Source organism: Streptopelia decaocto (assembly GCF_964273445.1).
Source record: "Streptopelia decaocto genome assembly, chromosome: 10".
Lineage (NCBI taxonomy): Eukaryota > Metazoa > Chordata > Aves > Columbiformes > Columbidae > Streptopelia > Streptopelia decaocto.
In genome coordinates, this window is record NC_138665.1 from 1,601,292 (window position 1) to 1,626,254 (window position 24,963).

A 24,963-nucleotide genomic window follows, 5' to 3' on the forward strand; every position below is an offset into this window, starting at 1 on the left:
GAAATCCGATTTCTAATTTAACGCGAAACACAGGTACAGGAATATCGAAAGCTGATTATTTATTTATCAGCTCAGGTTAATCTAATGAATGCCGCGTGGATCATTCGTGCTCGGAAATAACGTTCAGCTCCTCTCGAGACTACAGGTGGCACTGGGAACCCGCCCACAGGGGTACATCTCGACCAATCAGCCCCGCGCTTTCTCTGAGGAGCAGGAGCGCCAGCCAATGAGAAGCGTGGTTGCAGCGAGGACGGCTGGCGGTGGGATGGTGGGCGGCGCGGTGGGGACGGGGGGTCTCTCCGCGCTCCCTCGGGGCCGGGGCTGCCCTGCGGAGCGGCTGCTTGTCCCTCGGAAACCACCCTCAGAAACGCCTCGGGGCATTACTGAGGGAAACGGGGCGGCGGGGAGGTGCCCGTGCCCCCGCCCGCCCCTCAGAGGGCGCCGATCTCTGTCCCCCAGGCTGCGGGCAGCGAGGGCGGCGCCGCCGGCGGGAGCTCCCCGGGGGACGAACCGGCGCTGGCGTTCCCGCTGACCGAAGAGGAGAGAGCAGAACTGCGGGAGGCCTTCGACTTGTTCGATCCGGATGGCGAGGGCCTCATAGACGTTGGAGACTTGAAGGCAAGTAGCTGTAAAAATGCAGCGTGGTTAGTGGTGCAAACTGTGAGGTTTAGTGACTCCTGGCTCGTCCTGACGTTCCCGTGAGGTCCCTTTGCTGCTCTCACGTGCCTCTGGGCCGTGGAGAAGGAAACCTGGTCAGGAATGAGAACTCTGGCCACAGCGAGCTTGTCGGAGCTGTGCTTTGCTTAGGCAGCCCTGAAGGAAGGCATGGGTGTGCAGAAAAGGCTTCAGAACCTATTCATATGTGGAAAACCATGTCACTGCAGTATTGCTGTTGTACTACTGTGCTGGCAGTGAGAATTCATAGAATCATGGAATCATTTTGGTTGGAAGAGACCCTTAAAATCATCAAGTCCATCCATAACTCCAGTACTAACCCACATCCCTAAGAGCCTCATCTGTATGTCTTTGAAGCCCCTCCAGGGATGGTGACTCCAGCACTGCCCTGGGCAGCCTGTTCCAATGCCCCACAGCCCTTTGGGGAAGAAATTGTTCCCCAGATCCAACCTCAGCCTCCCCTGGCGCAACTTGAGGTCGTTTCCTCTGCTCCTGGCGCTTGTTCCTGGGGAGCAGAGCCCGACCCCCCTGGCTCCAGGCTCCTTTCAGGCAGTTCAGAGATCAGAAGGTCTCCCCTCAGCTCCTGTTCTCCAGCTGAACCCCCCAGGTCCCTCAGCCGCTCCCATCACACTTGTGCTCCAGCCCTTCACCAGCTCTGTTCCCTTCTCTCAACTCGCTCCAGCACCTCAAGGGCTTTCTTGCTGTGAGGGGCCCAAAACTGACCTGAGGATTCGAGGTTTGGTCTCTGCAGTGCCAGCACAGGGACGGTCACTGCCCTGGGCCTGCTGGCCACACCAGTGCTGGTACCAGCCAGGATGCTGGTGGCCCTTTTGTCCACCTGGGCACACACTGGCTCATGTTCAGCTGCTGCCACCAACACCCCCAGGTCCTTTTCCACCAGGCACTTTCCAGCCGCTCTTCCCCAAGCCTGGAGCGTTGATGGGGTTGTTGTGACCCAAGTGCAGGACCCAGCACTGGGCCTTGTTGAACCTCAGACAATTGGCCTCAGCCCAACCATCCAGCTGGTCCAGATCCCTCTGTATGGCCTTCATACCCTCCAGCACATCAACACTCCCACCTAACAAAACCACCTAACATACCAGCATGTAGAGTTTGTCATCACTCTGCTGCTGATCGACTTCAGCCCAGATCAGTAGCAGGTTCAGGTCCTTTTTTTGTAAGGCTGTGGAAAAAATATCAGGGGTCTCCTACCCTGTCTTTCTTCACAGTGACCCCCCCATCCTCCAGAAGTTGAGAAAAAATGTTTTGCAGGTAGAATTCTCTAACAGCCGCTGTCTCCTAACAGCCTTTCCATACACAGTGCAAGTTTCTGTAGCTGAAGGCTGTTCAATCTGCTGCTCTGCGGGGTGTGTTTGCCCAGTCTGATTAACCCGGATCGGAAGCCTGGGTCCCCTCAGGCTGGTAGAAATCACACAGGCACTTTGTGACCACAGTTGTACTTTGAATTTGAATTAGTCAAACAGAAATGACTGGCAGTAAACAGAAGTGTTGGAAATGGGGCGAATCATTTACAAGCACCTGATAAACGCTGCTTCAAAGCAGCAACAGACCAATTGGTGTTTACCACCTGTTGCTTTTGGAGCACCTGCTGTGCTACCAGACTCTGCCACCTGAACCCTGACTCATTGTGCAGCTGTCAGTGGTGTGATGTTCATGCCACCATACAGCCAGGTATCCTGAGGAGGGACCAGGGTCTCCCTCCTTGGCCCCTGCTGACAGCTCTTTGCTGCTAATTTTTCAGGATCTCACACTACAGATGTTTCTGTTCTCTAAAGACAAAATCGTGGATGAATAGCTGGTGATGGTCCTTTCAACACAAACCTTTCTGTGGTTCCATGATTCTACATTCTTTTCAGCCTATCTGGTAAATGAGTCAAAACAATCTTAATCACAGAAAATCCTGTATAACTCTCAAAAGTCAGTACTTAAGGCAGAAACTTCTGTAGCGTTCCTGAAGTCCTGCATTGTGCAATAGATGAGTTCAAGGGCTTGGGAACAATTACTTGCCCTAAGGTAATAAACAGCTTAAGCTGTGGATTCCCCTTCAGGTTTTTTTCACCGCTATCACATACCTGCTTGTTTCGGGTGTCTTTCCATCTTTGTGTGATTTGTACACCAAGCATTGGTCTGTTTTCTCTTTTGGCAGATGAACGTAAGGGCTCTGGGCTGTGAATTGGAGAAAAGTGAAATGAAGAAAATAGTCTCTGAATTCGGTGAAAAAGGGTCAGGGAAGGTAACCTTTCAGTCCTATCTGCAGGTGATGACTCAGAAAATGGTATGTGAGCCCAGCCGGTCACAAAGAGTGAAATTCCTCTTGCCAAACTTTATGATGCAGGTAGCCACTGTAGATTGGGTCAGTCTGGTTCCCTGCAGGGCAGAAACAGCAGTGTTTCAGGAGTTTCATGTGAGCTATGTGAGAGATCTACCCTTGGGTGAATTGTCTTACCCCTCTTGCCTCTTTCCGTGAACTGCAGAGGCGGCAGGATGGCTGGTTCGGATAGAGCTGCATCCCAGAAGAAACTGCCTTCCCATCCCTGAGCACGCACAGCACCTGGGAGTCCCCATCTCTCTTCCTTAAACCTTCCATATGACATTTCCGTTCTGTCTTTCTAATCACAGGGATATTTCTCTTCAAGACAGTGGTGAGCAAACATACATCAGCCGAACAATTCACCATCCGTAGTGAAATGATCCCTGAATACCCACTGACACTCAGCCGCTCAGGCTCGTGCATTGTCCCCACAGCTGCTGTTTGATACCAGCTCTTTGCTTCTGTTCCGTGTCCTCATCGCCCCTCTGAGATCCCCATGGCTCAAACAGGCCAAGCCCCCGTGCCACTCAGACAACTTCGCTGAGGGCTTTTCCTTGAATACACTGTTCTATGGGGGAAGGTCAAAGCAGATCACCCTCTTCTATGGCCATGTTGTCTTGGATTTGATTGCATTTTCTGGCTAAAGTGCCCGACTAGGGATTGTAAGGTGGCATGATGTTATATTTGCACAGTGGCATTTTCCATTTCCTTGCTAAGGCGGAGCCATGTGAGAAGAAGGAGATCCTGAAAGCTTTCAACGCATTTGATTGCGATGGCACTGGCAAGATCTCCTTAGAGGATCTCAAGGCGGTGGCTGAGGAGGTCGGGGAAGACATCACGGAGGAGGAGCTGCAGGTTTGTGAAGTACAAACCTATTCCTTGTGCTCTGCTCAGGGAGGAAGGGCAGTGCCTTACTGCAGGGAAGACTGGTTGGGGCATTGTGGCTTTGCAGGGGACACAATCTCTGTCTCGCATGGGCCTTGCCTGAGACCTTCCTTGGGGTTTGCACTTTGTGAGCATCCACCCTCTCTGATCCAGCCTAACCTGGTCTCCAAATCTGTGCTGTCCCGCAGGAGATGATTGATGAAGCAGATGTGGATGGAGATGGGGAAGTGGACGAAGAGGAGTTCATACGGATTCTGACACTGGCCGACCTATAACTACAGGATTTTCTTTTTCTCTCCCATTCCCATATAAACAACTGGTTACTATGTCATTCTGTTCAGCTTTCTTATTTCTTGTGTGTTACCTTTCTTGGGTGTCAAAACCACCAAAATATTGCTAATGTTTCATCTTTAAGTCTGATTTTTCTGTTCCACTATTGGAAGCTGTTTTCCACATCCCAGCAAACAGTGTTGTTACCAGCTTGTGTCTGTGTGGGTTGGATGCAAAGTCGGAGATTAATTCCAATTCCTTGGTCAGTCCCTGGAATTCTCCCTATTATATTTACATAATAAAGACTATAATAATAATAATCATTATTATCATTACTACTATTAGTATTGCTATTACTGCTGTTATTAAAATAAATATTTACATAATAAAGACATTATTTTGTCCTTTTAGTACTTAGGGGCCAATTAGAAAGATGGGGACAGACATTTTAGCAGGGCCAGTTGTGATAGGACAAGGGCTGATGATTTTAAACTAAAAGCGAGGAGATTCAGGCTGGACATGAGGAAAATATTTTGTACACTGAGGGTGGTGAGAGCCTGGCCCGGGTTGGCCAGAGAGGTGGTGGATGAACCATCCCTGGAGACATCCCAGGCCAGGCTGGACGGGGCTCTGAGCAACCTGAGCTGGTGAAGATGTCCCTGCTCATGGCAGGGGGGGAACTGGATGAGCTTGGAGGGTCCTTTCAACCCAAACCTTTCTGTGGTTCCATGATTCTACATTCTTTTCAGCCTATCTGGTAATCGAGTCAAAACAATCTTAATCACAGAAAATCCTGTATAACTCTCAAAAGTCAGTACTTAAGGCAGAAACTTCTGTAGCGTTCCTGAAGTCCTGCATTGTGCAATAGATGAGTTCAAGGGCTTGGGAACAATTACTTGCCCTAAGGTAATAAACAGCTTAAGCTGTGGATTCCCCTTCAGAAGTAACAGTATGGGAGAAAATGGTGCAGCTCTGAGGCCTGGTCTCCCATGGACTTCTTCTGGAAGTAAGTTCTTCAACTACAGGAGAGAAATAAGGCATGACTTATCTTGAACAACATTGGTTAACAGTGAGAATGAGCTGCCAAATGCCACGGCAGCATCTTCAGGCCAAGACTGAACCCTCTCAGGCAGCCTCAGCCTGATGTAAGCGCCTGTGCTCTTCACAGCTCCCGCAGAGCAGCGGGATTACCCGAACAAACGGTTCCCTCTGGCCTTACCAACCTGTGCCAACAACCCTGTTGTCACGTAGAATGGTTATTCCAAGGAATTGTCCTGGAGACTGGATGCTTTCTCTGGGATGCCTGCACCTATGCCGAGGAGAGTGTGGAAGGCTGCTCCTAAAATGCCCCGTGCTATCATAGCAGGTCTTCTGTTAATACAAGGGAAGAATTTAAGCTCTCATGGATGCTAACATGGGTTTGATTCTGCTTTCACCCATGTTGTATTCATGCCCAAGTCTGGGTTCTGACAAATCCTAGCAAAACAAGTGGGGTTTGTTGCTGGTAACTTCTTCCTATATCATTTTCCCCACTTGTTGGCCAAGCAGTAGCACTAAAAGCATGTCCTAAACCTGAGTAAAAAGCATGAAAAAAAATGAAAACAGAATTCAGCCCATGTAAAAAGTTTCAAGTTTTATTCAGCAGCAGAACCATATTCCTTCCTTTAGCCACTAATTATCTGTTCTGCGAGGTGCAGGTGTGTGGGGAGCTTTGAAGTACGGGCAAAGATGGATGCGTAAGGAATCTCAGAAAGGAACTAATTCCTGTTTGCACGTGATGTGCCCGTATCAGGTCAGCCCAGTCATGGCTGACGTGACCTGGGCAGCTCTTTAGCCACTTGGAACCAAAGAGAGCGGCTGTGTTTGAGCCCCAGGGAAAGCTGGTGCCCACACTCCAGTTATTGTCAGTTTGCTGTCAGTAGGTGGTGTGTCCTCGGCAGAACGTGACAACGCTCCATTGCTCCGGAGTTCCCCCTCCCCAGCAGCCCCCCGTGGGCTGGTGGGGGGGAACAACTCCATGCAGGTCGCAGTTTGGTGACATGCAAGTATGAAAGGGGAAGAACATTATCGGAGGCTCAGTGCCCGCGCTCCAGAGGAGATGGGTTCTGTGGCTTTGCGGCATTCAGGCAAGTCTGACCACTTCTTTGACCATTTTTCCGATGCCATCATAGATCTCATGAATGGGGGCGTTGCACATGAAGGCGCTGGTGGTCACCAGCTTGTTCTTCACATCCACGTGAATTTCAGTGACGTGTTTGTTCACGTGCTTGCAGCCGAGTTCCTTCATGGTCTCAGCGGTCTTTGCGTAAGGCCATCTGCAAGAAGAGAAGAGAATAAACCCTATGTGGGGAAGCTGTCGTTACACAGCGATTTGACAAAGACCTAGAGAGAAGTCTGTTGATTACAGAGAGATGGGTGGTCCCTGCAGAACACCTACTCAATAGGATTCAAATCCCTGCCTACTGCACAGGATCCAAATCCTTTCCTGTCAGAGGAGTTTCTCCAGGACTATAGAACCAGGAAGACCTTCAGATCACAGTGAGTTAAAAATCAGAAGTAAAGCCAAAATAAGACCTTGATGTTCCACTATAGATGTTCCAGTGCTTAACTCTGCCCACTCCAGACTTTGTGTTTAGTATTTGTTTTGGTTTTGTTTTTTTTTTCTCCAGCTTCCTACAAGTGACATTACTCCCTAGCCCTTCCTAGCAAAAGCCATGCTAGTTCTTTCCCTGCCATTGGGAGAATTCAGCTTTCCTATATCATTAAGGACAGTTTAACTCCCTCTCCTAACACTACCAAGTCTTGTGCAATGGTCCTGTTCCTACCTGGGATCTGCTTAACTTTAGGAGGCAGTGATCTGGTGTCTTTCCTGCCGTGGGACCAAGAGGTGCATGAGACAGGGTGCTACATGCATTGGGGGTGCAAATATAAAATTATATCTAAAATAAAGTGTCTTATTTTAAGCCATCAGAAGTATACAAAAATGCAAACAAATCTGCTGGTACAGCACGCCCTCTGATCTGCTGACGAATAGCAAAACAATTCTTCTGCGTGCTAGAAGAGTTTCAACTGTTAATTCTTCAAAGGGTGCCAGTGACTTAGAGCTTCACTCCTGAGTCGGTCTCTGAAGCAGCGTCTGTGTGCGGCAGGACGGGTTTTGCCTGGGGATGGAAGGAAACCAGCACCTTCTGCTCCTGTTAGTGCCACTGACCCCTCAGTGTCCTCCCTCTGCTCTTGAGTAAGGGAAGGACAGATTCTCCTCCTCTCCAGACTTCTGAATGTCTTCCTGACTCAAAATCTGACTTATTCCTTTGTGATTCTTGCAGTCTCTTGTGCCCCCATGTGGTAAAATATCCCCATTACCGGAAACTGTAAAAAGTAAAATCCAGTTTCTAATTTGAACACAAGACATACCCAGTGAAATATATAACTGACAAGGGGTACATCAAAAACTCTGATTATTTAATTTATCAGCTAAGGTTAATTTACTAAATGCGTGATGTGGATTGTTCATTGTCAGAAATAACGCTCGGCTCATCTCAAGACTTCAGATATCTGGGCAGGACAGCTGAGACAGGGCGCTGTGTGCACTGGGGAGGCACTGCTGACTCTTTCCTAGCAGCACTCCGAGGTTACTCACTTCTCACACTCTGTGTCATGACCCACGGTCAGCTCGCAGCCTGGGAAGATTTTGGCGGCCAGCACTGGGGAGATGCAGCAGAGCCCAATGGGCTTTTTGGCAGCGTGGAATGCCTTCAGGACGTCCTCCACCTCTTTGGAGATGGTGCAGTTCTTGCCTTGAGTGGCCCAAGTACTCAGGTTTTTAGCCACTCCAAAGCCACCTGAGAAAATAGAAACAGATTGGAGTGGAAAACCAGTACTCCAGGACAGGATTTTTTGATAGGTATTACTTGGTAGGATGCTCAAGTGGATTTGGTGGATGGCAGCGTTTGTCTGATGTTGATAAAATAATTAAAACCAAACAAGCTGAGCCTTTGTGAGCTGAGTGCCAGGAGGTGAGACACCAAAGCACCTTTCTCACCTCCATACAGAAGTGAAGCAGAGCCGGGTCAATGTTCTGCTGAGCGTTGTGTTTCACCCATGAGTTATTTTCTGAATTCTGGTGCAACACGCTGTCAAGTTTTCACTTGTCTCTTAATCCTTGCCCCAGGGCTCATCCATCCCCACTGAAATCATGCAGTCAGGCTTTCACTAAAGAGGAATTGCCAGGCTGACCAGGCTTTCTGCTTTTGAGTCACCCCACTCTGTCCCAACCTCTTCCTACCTGGGATGATCAGGGCATCCAGCCCTTTGACATCCAGCTTGGCCAGGTCCTTGATGTTGCCTCGGGCTATTCTGGCACTTTCGACTAGCACGTTGCGCTTCTCCGGGGTTGGTTGTCCCTTCACGTGGTCCACCACGTGCATCTGGTCAACATTGGGAGCATAAACCTCTGCCTGGGGAGAGGGGGAAAAGTTCTGTCATCCTTCAGGTGTGTTAAAGATCATAGGTAGTGAATGAAAGTGCTTGAGTTACTTTGCTAGGAAAGAGCTTTGCTGGTAAATGTGGTGACCTTCAGGCTCACCTGTGTCTGATAGTGTCAGGAAGGTTATTGTTGTAGGGAGGTGAAAGAGGAAGGAAGGAAGGAAGGAAAGAGAGGAAGGAAAGAGAGGAAGGAAGGAAGGAAGGAAGGAAGGAAGGAAGGAAGGAAGGAAGGAAGGAAGGAAGGAAGGAAGGAAGGAAGGAAGGAAGGAAGGAAGGAAGGAAGGAAGGAAGGAAGGAAGGAAGGAAGGAAGGAAGGAAGGGAAAGGGAAAGGGAGAAAAGTCTTTTGTAGCTTCTGCACAGGAACATTTACTCTGACCCTAAAGGAATGAGGGTGTTGTTAGCGAAAGCTTGTTTTGGTGCCTGAAGTTCTGGAGAGGGAGCAGTGAATCCTTTCCTTCCTAGGAAAACAAAGTGTCCCAAGAGCCATTTGTGAAGCCATTTCTGCATCCCAAGCAATCAATCACCATCAGTGGGGCAACCCCCCAGTGCTGCCCCCACAGAGCCCATCATCCCCTACAGCCGCTGCCCACCCAGCAAGCTGCTCTCAAACCACATGTCCCTCAAAGACAGGGCTGTGATTTTCTTTTCCCCTGCCACTGTTTTCCTAGGAGGTGACCTCAGGGCTCTCTGAGCTTCCTGAGGAGGAGATGTGGAGAGGGAGGTGCAGAGCTCCCCGGATCCAGGGACAGGACATGCGGGAATGGTTCAAAGCTGCACCAGGGGAGATTTAGACTGGATATTAGGAAGCATTTCTTTACCGAGAGTGTGGTCAGACACTGGAACAGGCTTCCTAGGGAGGTGGTCGATGCCCCAAGCCTGTCGGTGTTTAAGAGGCATCTGGACAATGCCCTTAATAACATCCTTTAACTTTTGGGCAGCCCTGACGTGGTCATGCTGGATGGTCATTTTAGGTCCCTTCCAACTGAAATATTCTGTGCTACGCTACTCTTTGTTTCCCTAGGCGAGCATAACTGAAGAAGAAAAGGAGGTTGAACTAAGGCCTGAGTTTCCCTCACTAGAGGTCCCTGCTGACCGAGGGATGGGTGCAGGAGGACGCCCTGAGCCCGCCAGTTCAGGGTATGGCAGAGGGACGTGTCTGCAGCAGCTCTGGGAAGATGAGGCAAAATTACACATAGCAGAGAAGAGGTTTGGACAAGTCTCACCTTTAAGCCAAATAGAGAAGACATGCTTTGAAGGCTTTGGAATTGGGTGGGTTGGCTCTGCAGCAGATGCACATCCCACTGTGCCTTAGTCTTTAATAGAGAAATTCTCTCCCTCCTCTCCCACTCTCAGAGAGTAGCTGTTGTGACTAATGGCATATTAGAGCGGTTGCTGGAGGGTCGCCTCTTTTAGCCCTATTCAAGTTTAACTCACAAGAGCTCGTCTGCTTTCCGTTCTAATCTTCAGAGTTTTGAAAAGATGAATTTCAACCAGCCAAAAACAACAGTAGCCTTTAAAAACAGAAATACCAAAGCAGAAAAGAGGAAGTGCAAGCCAAAAAGAACAGAGAATGCACTTAGGAAAGTTCGTTTCAGAGCTTGGATACACTGAACACGGAGCCCCAAGCCAATGCTCCCATACAGCAAAGCGTGAGAGCGAAGCAGAGAGCAGGGCATTCTCCACGCTTGCTGCAGCAGCTCCTGCGCTGTGCCGTTTGCTTTGGCTTCGCAGTTATCCCAGCAGCAACGGGGAGCTTGTGACTGTCCAGCAAGCCGCAAACCTCCTTAGACACAAGTAAGAGAGAGAGACTGAAAAGCAGAGCAGGACAAAAGGAGGCAGAGATGGGGCAGGTGCCTCTTACCTGTGCCCCCTCCCTGCTGAGATGCACCAGCACAGCCGAAGACTCGTGGATCTCGCTCCCGTCGTACACCCCACAACCAGCCAGCACCACAGCCACTCTCTTTCCCATGGTCACAGCCAGAGCACGAGGATTCCCCGGAGAGCCCCAGATCGCTGTGCAGCTCTGTTCATGGCCGGGAGTCTTTTATAGCACGATCCCTCCCCCAGGAGCAGGTGGGGCCAGGAGGGTTGGGCTGAATTTCTTACTGGCAAGAGGGTTTTATTTCCAGTGCCGCAGGCAGGGTATGTAAATATTATTTGTTTCCTCAACTGACTGCTCCCTTGCAGATCTTCTTCTCAGAACGTTGTCTCCAAAGCCTCCCCTGCTGACACGACCTATTCGACAGAGCAGCTGTGTTTTTCCTTCTCAGCTGTCGATTTTCCGTTCTGTTTCAGACTTCTGGGCCCCTCAGTTCCAGCAGGACAGGGAACTGCTGGAGAGAGTCCAGCGCAGCCACCAAGATGCTGCAGGGAGTGGAGCATCTCCCGTGTGAGGAAAGGCTGAGGGAGCTGGGGCTCTGGAGCTGGACAAGAGGAGACTGAGGGGGGACTCATTCCTGGGGATCAATATGGAAAGGGGGAGTGTCAGGAGGATGGAGCCAGGCTCTTCTGGGTGACAACCAGTGACAGGACAAGGGGCAATGGGTGCAAACTGGAACACAGGAGGTTCCACTTAAATATGAGAAGAAACTTGTTGGGGGTGAGGGTGGCAGAGCCTGGCCCAGGCTGCCCAGGGAGGTTGTGGAGTCTCCTTCTGTGCAGACATTCCAACCCGCCTGGACACCTTCCTGTGTAACCTCATCTGGGTGTTCCTGCTCCATGGGGGATTGACCTGGATGAGCTTTCCAGGTCCCTTCCAACCCCTGACACTCTGGGATTCTGTGATAAAGTACCAAACTCTTTGCACATAAGATGGTATCAAAGGGAGCCTGCCCAGACCAAGTATTCAAGCCAATGCGTGCCTCTCCGTGCCCCATTTTTTAAACCCTACACTGCTTAAGCAGCCTCAGTCTTTAACACCAAGGTTTCCTTTTCTGACCTTAAACGTTCCTATTCTCATCTCCCATCTCTCAAGAGCAGATGTTTTGCATTCACTTGTGGTGGTTTCCTGGCATTTGGGTCCTGAGATGATAAGAAATTAATTACTCGATTCCTCATCAGCAGCACCATTTGCTGGGAATGCTTTACCAGGAACTGGCAGAGCCTTGACCCCTGTAGGGGCATGTGGCAGCAAGATTCTCAGCATGTGATGGGAAAAGTCCCTTGTTCATGCACAGATTTGTTCTTCCTTGTCCTTGAAATGCTCACACCTGAGATGATTGTGTGCCTCTCTATTATGTTTCAACTGTTGAAATAACTGTGGCCTGCTCAGGTTGTCTTGCCATTCTTCAGCGAACAAAAAACTTCATGCAACACGGCTGAAGAATGTTTTTCGGGTTATTCATAAAAAATTTTCCTTGGGTGTCTGTCATGTTTGGAAGAGACATGAAGTATGTCTTGTGTATAATAAAATAGTCTTTTGTCAAGTTCATTAGTCATAGCAGGCCTGAGGAAGATAATCCTTGCTAATGCATGTGATTTCACTTCTTGTGTGCATCTCTTAAAACCAGTGGTATCAGGCACCACATACTCCCAGCTACTGCCTATACAAGCAGGAAAAAAAGGCAAGTGAGGAAGGACTTGCAGTACAGCTCATCTAATACGGGCTTTTCCTTTCAGTGACTTTTATTGCCCAGACCAGGAATCAAACTGCGAGATAAGTGTGGAAAACACTGAGAGCCTTTTCACTGCTGTTTGTTTGGGTATCTATCGTATGCTGTGGGTTAGAAATGTTGTATTTCCTCTTGCATGAAAAAACAGCTGAATCACGCTGCAACTTGAAGGGATATTTTCTTCCTCCTCCAGCTGGTTGGAGAGCAGTCCCGCTAATGATGGAACAAAGATAGCCAGAGGCTGATAATTTAAACAAATTTACTGCTTGCTGCAAACCACATCATTTAGCTCTGCCTGTTGCAAACTGACGGAGCTGGTTCCTCTGGTGTAATTGCTGAGATGTAACCAGACAAACCGGACTCGTTCCAGTGTAATTCCTCATGTAATAAGATCTATCTCGATAGACATATTGAACCTAGAGATCTATCTACAATAAATATATTGTTGATAAATAATACTTTTCAGCTGAATTATTCCATTCTGTGTGGGAATGTCTGCGCACAGTTATTATGATAGAGACACTGGGCTTTAATATTAACACCTTGCTTTAATCTGTGTTAATATTCTAGTAAAGATGAGCATGAAGGAACCTTGTTGCCTCAAAGCTCTTCTTGGAGGGTGAACATGGTTGAAGGTAACTGTCCTCCAAAGCATTGAAGAAACCAGGAAAGTTTGGGAGACAGGGAGGGTCAGTGGGACATGAGGAAGAGGTTCTTCACCCAGAGGTGCTGGACACTGAACAGGCTCCCCAGGGAGGTGTCACGGCCCCAACCTGACAGTGTTCAAGAAGAGACTGGACAACGTGCTCAGACACACGGGGTGACCTGTGGGGTGTCCTGTGCAGGGACAGGAGTTGGACTCCATGATGCTTGGGGTCCATTCCAACTCAGGACATTCTGTGATTCTATGATTACCTGTGGATGCTGACAGTCCAGGGTTGTTCTGGATGCTGCTACAGATCTTGTAGCAGCATCTAATGCCACTTAGATGATCCTGGTGGCCTGTCTTTGAGCTCCAGTCTGTGCAGCTCTAATTCCTATTTCCAACAACTTCTCTGTCCTCCAGCTTTGGCTGTGGAGTGTGGCTTACGGGAGAACATCACAGGTTGCTGCTGTTGGGCCTCTGCAGAGTCATCCTTGCCCAGCCCAGTAATATTAGTGCGAAACTCTTTACACTGTTCTGCATCTTTTGTCGAGATAGTGGGAGTGAAATTTGCTTTAGCTGAGTCTGATGGGAACAGGAGCCGAGTCCTTCATGGGAACAGGCCCTACACTGGTCCATTGCACAAAACCAAAACCATGTACATAAGTGCAGGCAGGTGTTGCCCTTGTTTTCCATCAAAGCTCTGTTAGCTCTCACAGGACAGTTCTCCACCTCATTCCCACTGGATGTGCAACCCGGCATGATCCCAAAGCCAGTGTCCACTGCTTTCTGCATCCTCTCCTCTGTTGCCAAAGACCTTTATGCCCTGATCTCATGTTCTCCATGGGAAGCAGCAGGCATCCATGCATAGGTCCTTCATGTCACCTTTGGGATACACCAGCGATCATGACACTGACTGATATCCACTCAGCGCCTGCACAGATCTCCTGGGAAGCCAACAGGACTCCTCTAGACTTATCCTCATGCTGATGGTCTCCAGACCGCACGTCTGCATTGACACCTCGCTCATGAAAACCACTCTGGAGGAGTTCCCCGTGTGTGTGTGCAGAGAGGCTGGGTTAGATAGATGTGTGACGTGTGGACAGAAGTCACCTTTAAGGGAATGACACTGAATGTGCCTTGGGCTTGCCCAGCACAGAACAGTGGTGCCAGGCATTCATAGCTGTGACAGGGACAAACAGCAGGACCATGGCCAGTGTGAGGAGAAATAACAGGTCCCCGAGGAGCTCCTGGGCTTGCAAAGTGCTTGTTTGCTCCAGCAAGATGGATTATTTAAAAAGCCTTAATTTTAACTGGTGTAATTTCCTCGCTGGCAGTAGCAAAAAGGCAGTAATAGTAATAAACCCTCTGCGTTATTTGTCAAGTGTCTTTTTTAACAAGGGTTAATCAACAGTAAAATTAACAGGCCCCTGGAGGGAGCTACCAGCAGCCCACGCTGACTCACAGACCGAAATTTATTGCAGCGAGGAACTCGTTTGCATTTCCTCCCGCATGCAGAAAGGAACACTAACAGAAGATGTTTGTAGGGAAAAGGGGTGGAGAGCAGGGAGGAACGCAGGCCAGTGGAGTTGCTTTGGTTATAAAGAGCTAGGAGGAAAGAGAGGCAGCATTTGAGCTGCAGCCGGGGCTTCGGCGGGCTCCGCGATGGCCGACAGGAAAGCTGAGTCACTGCATTCCTCCATAGGGCTCTTGGGCATTTCCGCAGGTAGGGATGGAGTTCCTTGGCATGGGGCGATGGGGTTGGGACTAGCTGCCATGGACAGCCCCCTTTGCAAAGGGGGCTCAGGAGTCTGTTAATTCTGAGTCTTCTCTGGGTAAAGCTTTTAGATCCAGAGATCCCTGTGCCTGTTTCAGCAGCCAACAAAATATTTGTCTTGGCTTTAGAGTGGTGGCCTGAACTTTTTGTACTTGGGAAGCAAATCAAAACTTTTTGATAGTCACTTTCAGAAATGATCTTTGTTTGGATGCACTTGCCTCTATTTTCCTTTCCTCGCTGTTTTCCCTGCAGCTCTGCTTTCTGTGTTCACTCCCTTTCCTTTGCTCCTTCTGTGTGTTTCATCTTTCTGAGTGCTGCCCTTTCCATTTTTAGGCTGGTTTTCTGTGTGCACAAGGCTTATGTGATCATCCGTAGAGTGTGTGTGTCTGTCTGCTTTTTGTGTAATTGGAATTGGAGGGCTGGTTTTTACCTTTATTGGACAAGGGGGGAGCACTTTCAAACATGATTAAGTTTGTTAAAACTAAGCACCCAGAAAGAGTTGAGACCTTGGACACAAATCAAGTTACAACACACCCCCCCAGCTCCTTAGATTTCATTATTTGTAGATCTTGCACTGTTATTTTTTCTCTGTTCCTCGCTCTTGCCGCTCTGGTTCTCTCCTGGTTTTTTTTGGGCATAGTTTACAAGCTCTTTCTGTTATTTTTCCACACAGGCTCACTCTTGCTGGCAGTGCATTTCTACCAGTTAACCAGAGCGGCCCCTCTGATCCCCAGCACAGCTCTAGGAGTCCTGCTGTTGATTTTAGCATCTATTTTGGCGTATGCAGGTAAGTCTCAGAGGGTGTCCAGCTTCAGGGCCTCCCCCTTCTATAGCTTTGCATGTATTTGGTCTGCTTTGCCAACAGGTTTATCCAAGCTGTGGCAGCCTTGCCAGACCATTAATCCGTTCTCCTAGAGGAGCATTTTTTTCCTATATAGGCAACTGAAGAAATCAGTGTTAGTTTTGAACAAATGCTTTACCAGGACCTCTGAGAGTTTTAACAGACTGAATACATGATTTCTCTAAAAATGATTCCCAGGCTTTCTGAGAGTACTTTAGGCATCTGTGGATTGAAATGGCATGTCGATGTGTTAATGCCAAGAGATCTACTTATCTGACTATAACAAAGTCCACACTTTTTAGAATAAATGCTGAGTTATTTCTCTTTTTTAACTCAGAGCAACGAGGACATGAAAATGTATGATTTGATGATGGTATTTTTTCCTCTACAAAGCAGACAGTTTGGGAAAGACACTACATGTTTTAACCCATAAAACATAGGTGCACCTCTTCTCCCAGTCATTGGTGGCACCCAGCATTAGTATAAAGTGCTTAGAAGCATCTGTATTGATGGGACCATGTGGAATGGACCACTGGGCTGGAGATGTTCCACAGTTGGTGGGAATTAACAGCCTCCTACCAAAGGCAGGAATTTCTGTGCTCCCTTATTCCAAGAGATCCGTATTTGTGTGATTACAGTCCTCTGTAGCTTGGGGACGCATTCAGCAGAGCTCTTGCTTCCCTTCCCAACTTGAGTCTGACTCACGAGGCTCTATCAGCTTGAGGAAGAAATGAAGCGTAGATCCATTACAAAGCTCCACTTTGGAAGGAAGCTTCCAGGTCTACCCGTGCTGACCAGTATCCTCACATTGTGAGGTGAGAAAGCATAGCAGTAAAAATAAGGTACTTTAAGTTATTGTTTGTGGGTAGTAAAGGGGTTGCATTCAACTTGAAGTATGCTAAATCAAGGGTTTGTCATTTTGGAGATCAGGATACCAAATAGGATAGTGCCTGAGAAGGAATGAGTTTTGCAATTCCTGAGAAGGCCCAATTATTTATGGGACTCCAACAGGTTGTACGACACACAGGCAACCCCAACAAGAGAGATGTTAAGACTTTATTTGCATTAAGGTATTATGGTCTTGTTATTGAGCCTTGTTGGCATCATGAGGAAGAGAAGACAATGGCTTGCTGAACCCTGATTTCATTAGGGCAGACAGTGTGCAAGGCCTGGTACAGTACTGACTTGAAAGTACTCAAGTACTTTGAGTTCACCTCAGGTGCTCTGATGAACACAAATGTCGTGTTGATGGAGTCTTTATGGTTGTGTCTACACAAAGTAATGGGACATGGTGCAGACCTGCCCACACTTGTGATATAATAGCTCTGTCTAGCATCACGCAGGACCTGTGCAGGTCCATGCTAGCATAGTAATTGTACTTCCAACATACCTTGTGCCTATAGCACATGGATCCTAACAGGGTCCTAACTACCGCTTTGCATAACCTATCGTCTTGAAATCACAGTTCTGTCTCTCTTGTCCTTTGTTTCACAGGAATTCGAAGAAGCCTGAGAAACGCCCCTCTGTTCTTGTCTCTCTGCCTGACCATCTCAGTGTTCTGGTGCGGCTATGGAGTGGTCTTCATCCTGGGAGGGCAAGGAGTTTTGAACGACACCGGTGATTTCCGCAATGCCTTGGTGCCTGGCCTGGTCACGTTTACTTTGGCACTACTCATTATCGCAGTGGTGGGCTTCCTTTGCAGAGAGGTCATCCTAGCTATGATTGCTTCTGCTGTCTCACTTGCCAGTGCTCATGAAGTTGCCATGCATTATAGCACAGCTTTCGGTTCCTCCGCTGTGGCTTGCAATTATATGATTGTCTGCTTGGTTGGTGGTTATTTTGCCCTGGGAAGGATTCTCTATTTCCTAACCAAAGAGAAAATTACCCTCCCAGGCACTGATCTGGCCAAGAAAAAGACCCATGATCAGATCCAATCCACCAGTGGCAGCGTGAATCATTTTGCAGTCACTGCTCTGATCCTGAACATGCTGTCTGCCAGTGTCTTCGGCTGTAGGCTCCTGGGAGTCACTGGCAAACTATTTATCGGTCAAGTGCCCTGGCTGTGGGCAGCTGGGATCTACCAGATTGGCATCTGCATTTTATCATACCGTGCCATGGATGTCCTGATGGCTACATTCTTTGGTTTCACTTCTATCCTGAAATTTGCTGGAGGCTATTGCCTTCTGTACCAAATCTGGCAATCAGAGGAGCCTTCTTTCCATACTCCATTCCTGGTGGTTTTCTCAATTCTTTTTGTTGCCTTGGCTCTTTTTCTCACTCTTAAGAGCCCAGCGGATGGCCTGTATTTGCTGTTTTATGTGGCCTACTGCATTGCACTAGCTTGCAGTCCCAAGGGATTTTTTGAAGGTGGACCCCAAGGCACGGATATGGCCATCTTTGTGGCCTCCGCCTTGATGACTTTAATTCACCTGTACAATGCGAATGCAAGCACCATGATCCCAACAGGGAAGGGTGCTGTGAGGGCCCTCCTTGCTCGCAGCAGTTTTCTGAAGCTTCGTGAAGGGGCAGACCTTCACGCTCCCTACCTGGGGTATTCCAAGTATGCAGATGCAGAAGTGCTTGGCTACGCATGCAGTGTCCTCGCTTCTTTTGCTATAACAATGACAGGGGACCCACAGGCTCCGCTTGCTACAGTTGTAATTCCATGGGTAGTGGTAGCTGGTGGGATCCTTAAGTTTCTAGGTGGTTCAGTGGCCTTTGCCCGGGGTAAAACCCTGGAAAGCAGCGCCTTCATTCTCTATGCTGTCATGTGGATCATCTGGGGCTTGACAAGATATGGTGGCCTCTATGGCACTACCAGAAGCTTCCATGCAGCGGTAGGAATCATTGCTTTCATGCTCTTCAATGTCTTCATTGTCTTCTGCACACTCTTCCTAAACATCGCCTGGTTCTTTTACTCCCTCACCTTCTTGCTCATCGCTATCAGCTTCTTGCTGGATGCCATCCATGCTCTTCCAGCTGGCTATGACATTGCTGCCTCCCTCATCTTTGGTTTGGTCAGCTTCTACTGCTTCCTGTCTGCCCTTTTCAACAGCACCTTTGAGGGTTCCTACTTACCAATGGGTAGGCCCATTGTGCAGCTGAGTGGTGTGGGGGGAGGAATGACCAAGTGCCTTCACCTGCCTGCCAGGAAAGCTTCCTCAGTCAAGAGAATTGCAGGTAAGGGAAATGCATAGGGCATAATGTGGGGGTGGAGGGTAAATTCTGGGAGGTTTTGTAGCAGAACTCTATTAAAATAACATCTTTCCAATCCAGATGTGGAAACCGTGATAATGGATGGATGTTTTGATGAAGGGGGCCAAGTTACAAGAATCATTAGAAGTTAAATACTCTATGGGAGAAATAAGACCAATTCCTTGATAGGATCTGGGTTTAGCAGTGAACTTGCCTCCCTCTGTCCTGTATCATACCCCTGTCTGCTCATCCAGTCTTAAACACAGGAATCCTCCAGGCTGGGGCTACCACTGAAAGCTTCATACAGAGAAAGCAGGGCAAATGCATGGTGCTTGCTCTCTCCACAGGGCTGAATGACTTCTGGCCCTGATGAACGTGTCCCAGAACTCCCCTAAATGCCAGATCTCCTCTTGGATGGATGCTAGAAAATGCACTGTCAGAGGAAATGCTTTGTTAGTTGGGAAAAGGAGATGAGAGAACCGAATTGGCTGTTTTGTCTGTGACAGCTCTTCCGTGAATTACAGCCCCTCACTTCTAGTCACTCAAGGGGTTCTGCCCTGTTCACATGCCAACAGATATCCTGAAGAACGGAGGGACTTGCGGCATCCCCACAGATACTGTGTATGTGCTTGTGGCAGCCTGTAATCGGCCTGATGCTGTGGAAAAAGCTCACCAGTAAGTATTTGTCTTGCCTCCCCAGCGAGGGCTTCCTTGGCTAGTCTAAACAATCCTACAGGACTTATAGCTACTGCTGAGCACTGGCTATAGTAGCCATCTGGAGCCAAGAGACATGTAGCTCAGTCTTCATGGGAACTCAGGGTGATGGGTCTGGGGGAGAAGATCCAAATGAGAGAAGGAGACACTTGAGCTGGAATTGTCTTCTAGGATATTGAAGGCTCCTGGCAGGCGATGGAGCCAGGTAGCTCAGATATCAGAAGGAAACCCAGAGAACTGGCAAATGGGTCAGGGGATTATATCACATATTTGTAGGTATATATTTTCACAACCAAAATGCCTCTCATGTTTAACAAATGCCTCTAACTGTACTTTTGTAAGCAGCCAGGAGCTCTTGTATTGGTGGGGTTTCCTCAGAACTTGGGCAGTTGGAACTTTTACCCATCACTATGCAGGATGCTAAAACCTTGATTTGGAGTAGACATTCCTGGTTGGGAATAGTCATTAATGTCCCTTCCTGTCAGGTAATCTGTTGAACAGTCCTACTTCTACTACAGACTGGTGTCGTGGGGCAGGGCCTGCACACTTTGTCTTAACTCTAAGCCTCACCAGTACAATTTCATTTTCAGCTTGAAAATAAATCCCCATCTGACTTCCAGGCTCACTTTTCTTGCCTCCTTTCCAGCTCCAAGCGCCAGGCCCAGGATCGCCCTATGTCACTCTGGATTTCTAGCCTAAAGCAACTGGAACCTGCAAAGCATTTGTTCACTCCCCTCCTCTGGGACTTCATGGAGGCTGCCTGGCCATCTCCCATCAGCTTGGTGGTTCCCCGAGGTGAGGAAATCCTGTTACTTCCAAGCTCCCTGGAGAGCTTTGGCTTTGAAACTCCAACTTTAAGTCACGCATCCCTGCAACGCCACATGCTCCATGATGATATTTCTGGTAAGATCATTGTGTTTAGGCTGAGGGTACATCCACAAGTGCCGTGTGATTCTTCCTTGTGCAGGTGAATGGGTGGACTTCCTGGGAATGAAGGACTCTGCTAAATACGTCGGTACCCCTCAGAGCATCGCCATCCGCATCCCCGACTGCTCTGTCACCACACACCTCATCGACCTGGTGAGTGGCCAGAGCACACTCGTCCCAGCAGCACCGGTGACCGGACCTTGCCATTCCACTGCCCAAGAGCCGCCTTGGTGTCAGTCCCCAGACCTGGGTCCTCAGGCCTGCGGGAGGGTAGTGAGAGGCTGGAGCTCTCTGTCAGCCCTCTTGACATGTTACCTCTCCTCCCTTTCTTCTTTTCTCAGTGAAGTGACAGGTTTGGGGAGTGAAAAGTGCTAAAATGAGAAACTCCCACAAGAAAAATATCCTTAGGAAGGGGTGGGGTATGCAGGCAGCTGGTGGCTGATTTTGTTGCAGAAAAGAGGATAAAAGGAACAACCATCAACCAGAAAAGATGCAATTAACAGACACTTATTCTGATTTCCTACAGAGAACACTTCCATTGCAAGCACAAGCTTATCTGAAGCCAGAATAACTTTAGAAGGTCCGGAGTGTAGCCAGAGGAACTGTGATACCCTGCGTGTTCTGTTCAGTTTGGGGATAGACATTATAGGTCCTTGGCAATTGCTGTTGCTGGAAAACAAAAAGTTCTTTCCCGATCATCATCTGTAAACCCCAGTTTAGATTTGGTGGGACTGTAGATGCCTGCAAAGTAGATGTCTGCCTGGACGAGTCACACTGAGTTCTCTTTAGAGTCACAGACTCATGAGTGAACTTCAGAGTTCAAGTCATCTGTTTTATACACCCAAACCTGCTCAGAGCTTTCATTCCCATTTTTCTGTCACCAGGTTGGCCCCATTGTGGTCACGTCAGCTAACCCAACGGGAGAGGCGGACACAACACACCACAACCAAGTGTATGCCAAGCTGGGAGACAAGGTAATTGGGGCTCTGCTCTTTTTGTTCCAGCTGGTCCAAAAAAGTGGAGGGATGGAAGAGTGCAACCACTGCATTTCCAGTAGGCAAATCAATAGACGATATTATTAATCTTGGAAAGTGTCTTTTTAAAAAAATCTCATTGACGCTCCACATGTTGGTGTCATAGTGAAAGAACAGTGTAAAATACAGAACTTGATAGGAAACTGAAATTATTCTGTTTTATACAGTATAGTAACAGCTTGGCACTGTGAGTTAGTTTATCTTCCAACACAGAATGATACGAGCAACAAAAAAATGCTTCTTTGCTTACAAGCAATAAAACCACTGATGCCTGAATGTGCCAAGGCTCCAGCTGGTACTGAGCTGCCAGAACATGGGGGATTCCCATCTCAAGCTGAAGCTCGTCTAAAACTGGTGCCAAAGCTCTAAAATATTCCTGGCTTTCAGGACTTTCAGAAGTTCATGGTCATGGCTGTCTTTTGTTTCACTGCTGAATCCCGAGATTACTACATTTTGTGTATTTGTGACAGGGCAGTTTCAAACAAAAGGTGGTACAATTCTTCCACCTGTAACTCCTCAGAAATCTGGTTTTCTACACGTTTGCTTTGTGGATGGGACCTCTTCAAAGCTCCTCAGCTGATGTGAACCTGTCTTTGCTGTACTGCTCACCTACACCTCATAGAACTCTCTCTCTCTCTTTGCTTTTACTAAGTTGGTTCATTCCAAAGTCAGCCCTTAATTAGTGTCAATACATTGGGGTAGGAAGGAGCAGAGTTGCCCTTGAGGACAGTTACGTGCTGTTGAGAGAGGGAAACTGCCTTCTCTTTTCGCAAGCACCTGAGGGGAACTTGTTGTGAACATCTGTTGCTCTTCAGGTGGATGCGGTTCTCTGTGATGGGCCTTCTCCAGAGAACATTGCCTCCACTGTTGTGGACTGCACTAAAATCGACAGTGGAAACATAGGATTCTTCCGAGTCGGTATCATCCCCAAGTCTCAGGTAAAATTAACCTTGATTTTATTCCTACTCCCTTTCTCCATCTCCATTTAGTGGGTTTCAGACTGGGGGTTTCCTGGTTCCGTAAGGAGGTGAAGAAATCTGTGGTAGCATGAGAAATTATCACAGGGTGATGTGAAAAAGCAGAAAAACAGAGCTCTGTGTCACCTGCATCCTCATCCTGCCTCCGGATCACCCTCACACCTCTCTGTGCTGTGCTCTGGGGAACCTGTGAGGTGAGACTGATCCATTCGGGTCTGAGATCCAAGGTCGTGGACCTCCACGGGGCAGGCTGTCCATCTACACCTGTCCCAGAGACCTCTGAGGAGACAGAAATGCTTAGTGCAATCCCAAGGCTGAGCCCAGACAAATAGCTTGAAAAGAGAACAGGGCATTACTTCAATAGCTGAAGATTAAATTAGTGCTTCCACCCCTATATCCCACTCACTGTTTACTGATTCCAGGTGCTGCAGATACTGGAGCAGGTGCAGAAGAAACACATGTTGGGTCTTAGCAGAGGCACCTACAGCACGAAAGGCCAGGAAGAACATCTGGATCACAGCCACGCCGCGCACAACGGGGTGGGCACAGCTGCTGTGGAGGGGACGGTGCCACCACTGTCACCCAAGGACAGCCCTGAGAATCACACTCGCCTCTGACTCCTGTGCAGGTCAAGCAGTTCCGTGCTCACTGGGAAATGGTTTGCTGGAAAATGACATAGAGGTCAAATTGGGGAATGGGAGAGGTTTCCCAGCTGCAGGGGTGACTTATTCACCTTTCTATAGATCCTGCTAAGACATCCCAGTGCAGAGCTGACTTACCACAGTCACCCAGAAGTAAAATTTTCACCTATGGAGACTTACAGCTTTTGCTAGAGATCAGACATGACCAAAGAAAGTGTTATATCAGTGACAGACTGGCCCCAGGGTAACAGAGCTTTATTCCTTTCACTGGGAGTTAATAGCTATGGTTTAGGACACAGGGTAATGTGAAGTGTTTCATAATTACATATCGAGGAATAAACTTTGCATGAAACTTGAAGTGCAAGAGGGAGAAGGGAAGATACAGAGGAGTGGAAGATATATTCAGGTACTGTACTGGTGAATGCAGTGGACTTTCTAAAAGAGGTGAGGCAAAGCCCCTCAAGAGCTGGGGCTGTATTCTGGCGTGTCTTCTCAAAAGGCAGGTCACAGAACCCAACAGTAAAAAGAAATGCCATTAGCCAAGATGCTATTTTCTGTGCTTCACAGTCAGCGTGAGGGTGGAATTACTGTTTTGATGACTCCAATAATATCTCCTTAGAAGCGCTGGAGCATTGTGAATGGCTGTCCCTTCCCATGTTATCTTATGCAGAGTATGAATTTCAGGACAATCATCTGCTAGGGTGCTAGAAGCCGGTCTCTTGCCTCAATAGCGTAACTGTACACATCTCATGGTACGTTTCCTCCAGAGTGCAGATTTACTGCAGAGCGGTATCTGCTAACCGGGATGACGTGAAAAGAAGTTTCAAACCAACGTGAAGAGTTTTCCTTGGAAAAAGCTGCCTGGCTGTGCAGTCGGTGGCTTTTCTAGCCTATGAAAACTGTTGATCTTATTCTTACCTGACTCAGGTGCAAGGTGCTGATCAAACTCCAGCTGAAACCAGTGAATCGATTCATTGATTTCACCTGAAGTTCTGCTGGAACTTGAGCATAAATGCTGTGTAGTCAAGAAGTTCAGCCTCTATGAACTATGGCAAAACCAGGTCTTCTCATCTTGTTCTAACAGAACTGGCTCTCTTCCTGCAGAGAAAGAAAGTGCCAGATAATTGAGTTTGTTAAATAATTCTGCTGGTCTACTTACTGTATCTCTTTGGAGTTTATTAAAACTGATTTTTAGAAAGCAATAAAATATTTTCAATAAAGTCATATGTCACACAGGACTGCGGTATCACCTGCAGCGGGCACCTGAATAAAAAACCTTGTGGGTCAAAGCATTACGGATTTCAATATGTGAGGTTTCCTGGCCCTGCATGAAGGATCCGATGAGGAAATCAAATTGCATCGCTTTCCAGGGCGGGGAAGAGGAGGGAAAGAGAAGATGACTCCTAAGGTCGCCACCCTGATGCCAGTTCCCTTGCTAATGAGGAAATCAAATTGCATCACTTTCCAAGGTGGGAAAGAGGAGGGAAAGAGAAGATAACTCCTAAGGGCGCCCCCCTGATGCCAGTTCCCTTGCTGAGGAGTGATAATGAGCTATAAACACCAGGGCTGAATTTGGCCACTTTCCAGTAAAAAAACCAACCAAACAACCAAAAAAACCCCACCAAACATAAACACTGAAATCTGAGGCTGTGTGGTAGAGAAGCATTAATTTGGAGAGGTGCTGAAGCATCACAAAGCTTTTTGCTGTGAGGAAACAGCCCTGGCTTAAGTATACCAGTGATGCTGCTGCCTTGTGCTGCAAATAATGATACATTTTAGTGTACCGCAAGTGAAAAGCAGTTTAAAAAGCTGGATTCTTCACAAGATGCCTCGCCTGGGTCCATTTCTCCTCTTTCACTCTCCATGGTGCTTGTTTCTTATGGAAAGGTTTCATCGCAGCATCAGGGCACTCGGAGAACCTGTGGGGGAACCATTTCTCGCTTTGCTGGGAGAGG

General features: G+C 48.1%; 3 protein-coding genes across 5 annotated transcripts; 2 read left to right on the forward strand and 1 right to left on the reverse strand.

The window, feature by feature from the left end:
• Positions 1–49: 49 nt before the first annotated feature.
• Positions 50–4,538, forward strand: LOC309444221 (uncharacterized protein). 3 transcript variants are annotated; one of them, XM_082061874.1, is made up of 5 exons: positions 50–268; positions 460–618; positions 2,843–2,971; positions 3,725–3,862; positions 4,081–4,538. In XM_082061874.1, exons 1-5 carry the CDS (start codon positions 89–91, stop codon positions 4,165–4,167), a joined length of 693 nt encoding a protein of 230 aa, XP_081918000.1. In that variant the 5' UTR covers positions 50–88; the 3' UTR covers positions 4,168–4,538. The 3 variants fall into 3 exon arrangements, with proteins under 3 accessions (XP_081918000.1, XP_081918001.1, XP_081918002.1); XM_082061875.1 differs by having other exon boundaries at positions 2,843–2,929; XM_082061876.1 differs by lacking the exon at positions 2,843–2,971.
• Positions 4,539–5,785: 1,247 nt separating this feature from the next.
• LOC309444118 (glutamine amidotransferase-like class 1 domain-containing protein 3, mitochondrial) lies at positions 5,786–10,652 on the reverse strand. The gene is made up of 4 exons (XM_082061697.1): positions 10,510–10,652; positions 8,448–8,619; positions 7,803–8,004; positions 5,786–6,477 (listed from the first exon to the last, which is right to left on the reverse strand). Exons 1-4 carry the CDS (start codon positions 10,615–10,617, stop codon positions 6,285–6,287), a joined length of 675 nt encoding a protein of 224 aa, XP_081917823.1. The 5' UTR covers positions 10,618–10,652; the 3' UTR covers positions 5,786–6,284.
• A 3,812-nt stretch (positions 10,653–14,464) lies between these two features.
• On the forward strand, positions 14,465–24,246 carry LOC309444368 (uncharacterized protein). Its single transcript, XM_082062123.1, has 9 exons — positions 14,465–14,628; positions 15,353–15,466; positions 17,015–18,700; positions 19,291–19,390; positions 20,076–20,224; positions 20,397–20,509; positions 21,241–21,330; positions 22,206–22,328; positions 22,790–24,246. The coding sequence occupies exons 1-9, from the start codon at positions 14,568–14,570 to the stop codon at positions 22,982–22,984; spliced, it is 2,631 nt and encodes an 876-aa protein (XP_081918249.1). The 5' UTR covers positions 14,465–14,567; the 3' UTR covers positions 22,985–24,246.
• Positions 24,247–24,963: the final 717 nt, after the last annotated feature.

What these genes read in the sequence shown, in the direction of transcription:
- LOC309444221 (XM_082061874.1), top strand. Translation starts at nt 89, where the DNA reads ATGCCGCGTGGATCATTCGTGCTCGGAAATAACGTTCAGCTCCTCTCG. An exon ending in AGGTGATGACTCAGAAAATG is followed by an intron (nt 2,972 to 3,724) that starts GTATGTGAGCCC and finishes TTCCTTGCTAAG; the next exon opens with GCGGAGCCATGTGAGAAGAA. An exon ending in TCACGGAGGAGGAGCTGCAG is followed by an intron (nt 3,863 to 4,080) that starts GTTTGTGAAGTA and finishes GCTGTCCCGCAG; the next exon opens with GAGATGATTGATGAAGCAGA.
- LOC309444118 (XM_082061697.1), bottom strand. Translation starts at nt 10,617, where the DNA reads ATGGGAAAGAGAGTGGCTGTGGTGCTGGCTGGTTGTGGGGTGTACGAC. An exon ending in TCAGCAGGGAGGGGGCACAG is followed by an intron (nt 8,620 to 10,509) that starts GTAAGAGGCACC and finishes CCCTCTCCCCAG; the next exon opens with GCAGAGGTTTATGCTCCCAA. An exon ending in GGATGCCCTGATCATCCCAG is followed by an intron (nt 8,005 to 8,447) that starts GTAGGAAGAGGT and finishes CTATTTTCTCAG; the next exon opens with GTGGCTTTGGAGTGGCTAAA.
- LOC309444368 (XM_082062123.1), top strand. Translation starts at nt 14,568, where the DNA reads ATGGCCGACAGGAAAGCTGAGTCACTGCATTCCTCCATAGGGCTCTTG. An exon ending in ATCTATTTTGGCGTATGCAG is followed by an intron (nt 15,467 to 17,014) that starts GTAAGTCTCAGA and finishes TTTGTTTCACAG; the next exon opens with GAATTCGAAGAAGCCTGAGA. An exon ending in GCTGTGGAAAAAGCTCACCA is followed by an intron (nt 19,391 to 20,075) that starts GTAAGTATTTGT and finishes CCTCCTTTCCAG; the next exon opens with CTCCAAGCGCCAGGCCCAGG.